Source organism: Sinocyclocheilus rhinocerous, unplaced genomic scaffold (assembly GCF_001515625.1).
Source record: "Sinocyclocheilus rhinocerous isolate Xijiao unplaced genomic scaffold, SAMN03320098_v1.1 scaffold4384, whole genome shotgun sequence".
NCBI lineage: Eukaryota > Metazoa > Chordata > Actinopteri > Cypriniformes > Cyprinidae > Sinocyclocheilus > Sinocyclocheilus rhinocerous.
In genome coordinates this window covers 74,561-80,757 of record NW_015664182.1, presented here as the reverse complement: position 1 = coordinate 80,757, position 6,197 = coordinate 74,561, and the positions used below count along the sequence as shown (strand labels likewise).

At 35.5% G+C, this 6,197-nt stretch overlaps 1 protein-coding gene and 1 long non-coding RNA gene across 2 annotated transcripts; both read right to left on the bottom strand.

Annotated features, from left to right (window-relative positions):
- Nucleotides 1–422: 422 nt before the first annotated feature.
- LOC107729786 (E3 ubiquitin/ISG15 ligase TRIM25-like) lies at nt 423–4,602 on the bottom strand (the record flags this gene model as incomplete). The annotated part of the gene is made up of 12 exons (XM_016540490.1): nt 4,530–4,602; nt 3,472–3,552; nt 2,496–3,031; nt 2,298–2,387; nt 2,119–2,173; nt 1,844–1,870; nt 1,644–1,708; nt 1,432–1,521; nt 1,083–1,307; nt 851–989; nt 662–688; nt 423–524 (listed from the first exon to the last, which is right to left on the bottom strand). Coding segments are annotated over exons 2-12 (1,426 nt in total), but the record flags the coding sequence as incomplete, so codon positions are not given.
- On the bottom strand, nt 1,651–2,098 carry LOC107729790 (uncharacterized). Its single transcript, XR_001638621.1, has 3 exons — nt 2,054–2,098; nt 1,844–1,870; nt 1,651–1,708 (listed from the first exon to the last, which is right to left on the bottom strand). It is a non-coding gene; the product is annotated as an uncharacterized LOC107729790 (long non-coding RNA).
- Nucleotides 4,603–6,197: the final 1,595 nt, after the last annotated feature.

The following is a 6,197-nucleotide window of genomic DNA, read 5'->3' as shown; positions in this document are numbered from 1 at the left end:
TGTTCAAATGCGGAGTTTTGCGCATCGTGTGTGTGTGTGAGTGCGTGTGTGTGTGCGCGCGCACGCGTGTGTGTGTGTGAGAGAGAGATTTCTGTTACACCAAATACACAAAATAATGATCTTTAAAAAAGCATCATATGACCCCTTTAATGCTGGTTCTGATGGAAAGGTGTCAGAATACACAGTGCATCGCAGTTTGTTGTGTATGGGGCTGGCCGGGTGCGCGTGTCAGTAACAGAACATTTCGTAGCAGAGATGACTGAAACAGTACATACATGTGAGTAGCAGCACATACATTATCAGATTTTTAATAATAAAAAAAAACATTATTTTAATTATAAAAATCCCCGTGATCCTATTTCATGTATAAATTAATGTACGTTAATTTACAGCTGTGATGATCAGTGGGCCTGAGTTTTTACCTCCATCATTAAAGCATGGGCTAAAATATAGATAGAGCTTCCCAGTGAAAGACTGTAGAATGAGTTTAGGATGAGCTGTATCAGGATCCAGAGTCACATCCACTGAGAAAACACAGAATATCAATCACAATTTAACAATGCAGATATTTTGTGATGATGATATTTGTAATATTTAATCCAGATTTAATCAGATTGTAGTGCAGTAATGAAGCTAGTGTAGTTCAGACAGCACACTGTACCTGCATACTGCTGCATCCACTTCAGCTCTGCAGAGACACATGACAATAAAACATCAGCAGATCTTTGAGATATTTTATGTGTGGAATTACAGACAAGCATTAAAGCTATATTAAAATAATTGTGGACAATTATTGTATATGTGTGCATCATGTTTTTATTTGATCAATGTACTGTATGTATAGATGTACTTGTTTGATAAAGTTTCTCATCTAGAGTTTTCTTCAGTTGAGTCAGAGCTCTCTTCAGAGTCTCCAGACTCTCATGAGTGTCCAAACTGATCTCAGGCCAGTTCCTGCTGTTTCTAGGGCTGCACAGGGATGAGTGAATCTACAGCAGGAGAGAGGAGAAATCCTTCAGCATGGGGAGTGTTATAGTGTGACATATACTGCATTATCATTGATCAGAGAGATGTTCACTTACTGGAATGAGATCTTCAGTGTGTGAAAGCTGCTCCAGCTCAGTGTTTCTCATCTTTAGCTCAGTGATCTCCTGCTCCAGCTCTTCAATCAGCTCTTGCTCCTGTTTCTCTGCTGCTTTCTGCTGCTCCTCCATCGTCTCCAACAGTTCAGTCTGATGTCTCTCAATGGAGCGGATGAGATCAGTGAAGGGCTCAATACGAGCTGCTTTCTCCCTCTTTGTGCTTCTCTGCTCAATCAGGTCAATCAACAAATGAATAGTGCTGTTGTCTGCATGCTGCACAGTTCATGTTATGGACATTATTTATATCTAAATTAATGTGCCCAGTAAGCTACTACCCACAAGCACTCACTTTTCTGACTTCTGCTGAGTGTTTGATGTCTTGAATCTTCTTGATTCTGTCGTGGATCATCTGCTGTGTGTCTTGGATCATCAGCTGAGTCTATAAACAGAGAACATTTAATTGATAGAATGACATGAGTGTGAGTAAATAATTATTCATAAGTTTATATCAAATCTTTCTAGTTTGTCTGGGAGTTTCTGTTTAATGTCTCCATGTCTCACTTGTTTTCCATCATCAGACAGAATGAGTTTAGGATGAGCTGTATCAGGATCCAGAGTCACATCCACTGAGAAAACACAGAAATATCAATCACAACTTCACAATACACTGATTCTGTGCTGATATTTGTAATATTTAATCCAGATTTAATCAGATTGTAGTGCAGTCATGAAGCTAGTGTAGTTCAGACAGCACACTGTACCTGCATACTGCTGCATCCACTTCAGCTCTGCAGAGACACATGACAATAAAACATCAGCAGATCTTTGAGATATTTTATGTGTGGAATTACAGACAAGCATTAAAGCTATATTAAAATAATTGTGGACAATTATTGTATATGTGTGCATCATGTTTTTATTTGATCAATGTACTGTATGTATAGATGTACTTGTTTGATAAAGTTTGTCACCTATAGTGTCCTTCAGTTGAGTCAGAGCTCTCTTCTGAGTCTCCAGAATCTCATGAGTGTCGAGCGGATGAGATCAGTGAAGGGCTCAATACGAGCTGCTTTCTCCCTCTCTGTATTTTTCTGCTCAATCAGGTCAATCAACAAATTATTAGTGCTGTTGTCTGCATGCTGCACAGTTCATGTTATGGACATTATTTATATCTAAATTAATGTGCCCAGTAAGCTACTACCCACAAGCACTCACTTTTCTGACTTCTGCTGAGTGTTTGATGTCTTGAATCTTCTTGATTCTGTCGTGGATCATCTGCTGTGTGTCTTGGATCATCAGCTGAGTCTATAAACAGAGAAAATTTAATTGATAGAATGACATGAGTGTGAGTAAATAATGACAATTTTAATTCATAAGTGAACTGTTTTATTATGGATAGTCTTTAGTTCTCACCTCTTCTAAAGACACAGTGTTGTGGTTCTTGTGATCTCCATCAGTGCAGGACAGACAGACGATGGTCTGATCATCTCTACAGAACAGCTCCAGAGGTCTCTCATGTTTCTGGCATATATAGTCCTCCAGATTACTCACAGGATCCATCAGTTTGTGTTTCTTCAAACCTGCCACTCTCAAATGAGGCTCCAGGTGAGTTTCACAGTAAGAGCTCTGACACACCAGACACGACTTCAGGGCTTTCAGCTTTCTCTCCTCACAGAAGTCACACAGAACTTCAGTTGTTTTCTCAGGACTTTTCTTCTTATAGTGATCTATGAGCTCTCGGAGTGTGGTATTAATCTTGAGATCAGGTCTTTGCTTGAATGTTTCTTTACAGTATGGACAGCTGCAGGTCTGGCTGTTGTCCCAGCACTTATTCAGACAGATCTTGCAGAAGTTGTGTCCACATGGAGTCGTGACTGGATCAGTGAACACATCCAGACATATAGAGCACTGAAGCCCCTCAGTCAGTAGACCACTGGAGGATGGCATTGCTAGAAAGAAAAAAATGTAGATAAATCACATAGACTACTAGTTCTGACACACATGAAACACACAATAAATTCAAGTTAAACTTAAAGTCTTTTTGATTGAAAGGTAGCTATTTTATAAATTATTGAAATGATGATGATTAATATTTTAAATGGAGACAGATAGAGAAGGAAAATAATCAACAAGTGTTCATGAAGAATCTCATAATGCACAAACTGAAGCTGGTTGAATGTAAAGACTGTCTAGATACAAACAGTGGTGACTTTGAACAAACTTAAAAATGCAAGAGGTCATCTGATCATCGCAAGATAAACCCAGACAAGCTGATCAGTAATGAAAGCACTATAACTGTACATTCCTGAACTGTATTTCAATATTACTATATAAGAAGAGTGTAAGTCATTCATGCAGTAAGTCATTATTTTCTGGGTTATTGACATACATGGAGGTTTATCTATAATCTGCCTCCTGGTTTTTCTTGGTTGTGTTGATGGTGGTGAAGATTCTGCCATTGTTTTCCCCTCTTTAAAAAAACAAAAACAAACATTGTATTTCACAATATAAAATAATGACCAATGAACTGATAAGAAACACCCCATTTGCTATATATTTGAATGTATATTTGATCACTGTGGTTTAAATGAGATCTTACCTCACAGGTCAGCGTTTGGGTTACTTATTATAGCTACTACTAAATATATTGTAGAAACTTTTTTTTTTTTTTTGTAAAGCAGCTTTGCAACGATTTGTATCGTGAAAAGCGCTATACAAATAAACTTGAATTAAAATGAACTTATTCTTAATATGATTATTATTTTACATTAGATATTTTCAAAGAGGTATGGTCTTACGGAGTAAATAACGACTATTTACTCTTCTCACCCTCTGAAAGAAAGTGACATTCAAGTTATTTAAATAAGTTATTTTCATTTTTCAAAATTAAAACTGATTTGGATCATGACCATTTAATCAATATTTACATTAAATTGTTTAAATCTCATGCAAACATTAATAGCCATTAGTCCTTTATCAACACAGTAAGACTCATAAACTCACTGATCAATCTGAACTATGACCTGCTGTTTAGATTAAAGAAAGTAATGTATTTTTCAACAAAAATATATCTTTCCACATATTAGATGTATTATATGGTCAAGAGTCATTTTCATATTGTTTATTATAAACATGATTTTAAACTGTAGTGTAGCAGTTTTGTGTTCATTCTGTCTGAAGCTCATTTATTTCCTGTTTCTTTCATCTTAATGTCGCGTGGCAAATTGAAAGTAACACCAAACTTTGCTGTAATACTAATCAAATGACATACTTTAAATACAATTCTGATACCATTTCAATGCAGTAAACAACTAAAGTATTGGAGTGTTTGACATGATTAAACCTGGTTCTGTTCAACTTATTCCAGTTTGACATAAACTAGCTAAACCAGACCACTTCCATTAAAAACCTCTTCACGACAATCTCTCTTATATTTCTATCACTTACCTGTACTTATAAGTATCTTTGAACATCTCAATAAGTATTCTGTTGTTTAAAGAGGTTGATCGTTGCAGGCATGTTGTTCAAGTTAGTTTCACTTTCTCTGAACTCCAGTGATGTCAGAGCTCCTCCTGTACTTTAGGGCTGGGAGTCTTCAGGCACTTCACGATCCCATTCCAAAACGATTCTTGATCTACATTTTTCCCCAATTAATTATTCTGCTGTGCAAATACATCAACTTTACATTTTTACTTTTACTTTACTTTTTGTTTATAGTTGGAATCTCTGTATGTCAGGGGTGTGAATCTTCACTGGTTTCACGATTCAAGTCAATTACGATTATTATTATCAACTCAATATCACGATGGGTCACATTCTGTTTTCAATAGGCTATTACTGCACATGGCTACATTTCATATAAATATTCTATCAAATTTATTTTGTGCAAAATTTACTTTATTTTTTTTTATTATATATAAGCAGGCTACTTTTTAAAACAATACCTTATTTAAAATAAGTGTTCTTTAAGTATCCGAAAGAATACAGACAATAGTTATGGGTTTTTCTTTTTACCTCTGCATTATTGCTGTTCGATTATTAGGCCTACTAATGAGATCATAGACAGCGGCAGCTTTAACAGGCTGCATTCACACTAATGCACAGATCTATTTCGATATATCAGATGTTCTGTCATGCTCTGAAAACATAACTGACTGTGTGTGAACATCAATTCCGTTTAAAAGTCAAAAATGCATTTATGCAAACGCATTTAACCGCAGCCGCAATCGAGCTTCAGGACAAACAAACACAAAGCGCAAGTGAAAGTCTAATAGTCAAGTCACCTTTATCAGATAATTAAACAGATTTTGTTATTTTTAGTTAAACTTAATTTTTGTTGCTTGTCTGCGCTCGTCCGCCGCCTTTTCCTCTTCTCCGACCGCTTAGTGTTAGTGGCACCAGTCCAGGTGTTTCCAGGTGTTACTCCCTTAGATCTTTGAGTTCAGCTCATGAAAAATGGGGGCAAAAACAAAAGTGTTGCTTTTTAATTTTGTTCAGTGTATGAATACTTTCCTAACTGTTTAGTAAAAAAACGTTGATGGATTCATTAAAAACAATACCTTCCGGTCCAGGCCCCATTAACTGGATGTACACATGTTTTTAATGCTTTTTTAAACTCACTGCTTAAAGATGTTGTAAAGTTCTCAGTGCCTTCAGTTTTACTTACCATGTTGTTCAGTGTCATCAGTTTTGTGTGTATCTGTGTCGTCCAGTCTGTCTTTTGATTCTGTACCACATTCTGTAGAAGATATTGAAAGGTCAGTCTTACAGTTTAGCATCAAATATCTGTTCAACTCATGAAGAATACACCTCCCCTTACGCTAAGAAAATGTATTTCCTAATATATGAATGCTCAATATATTAAACAACATAATGGTATATTAGAAATTATACAGAATAATATATTGTGTAAATATATTACAATATATTGAATAATACTTAAGGAATTGCCTCTTTTCATATATTGAAATATATGTGACAATATATTTACTTATATATCACAATATTTGTCATTTTATATTCAGTAATACACTTTATAAATATATAGATGTACATGTGATAAGATATGGTACTGCATGTGTGAAAATATATTGAATATAAATATATTGTTTTTTC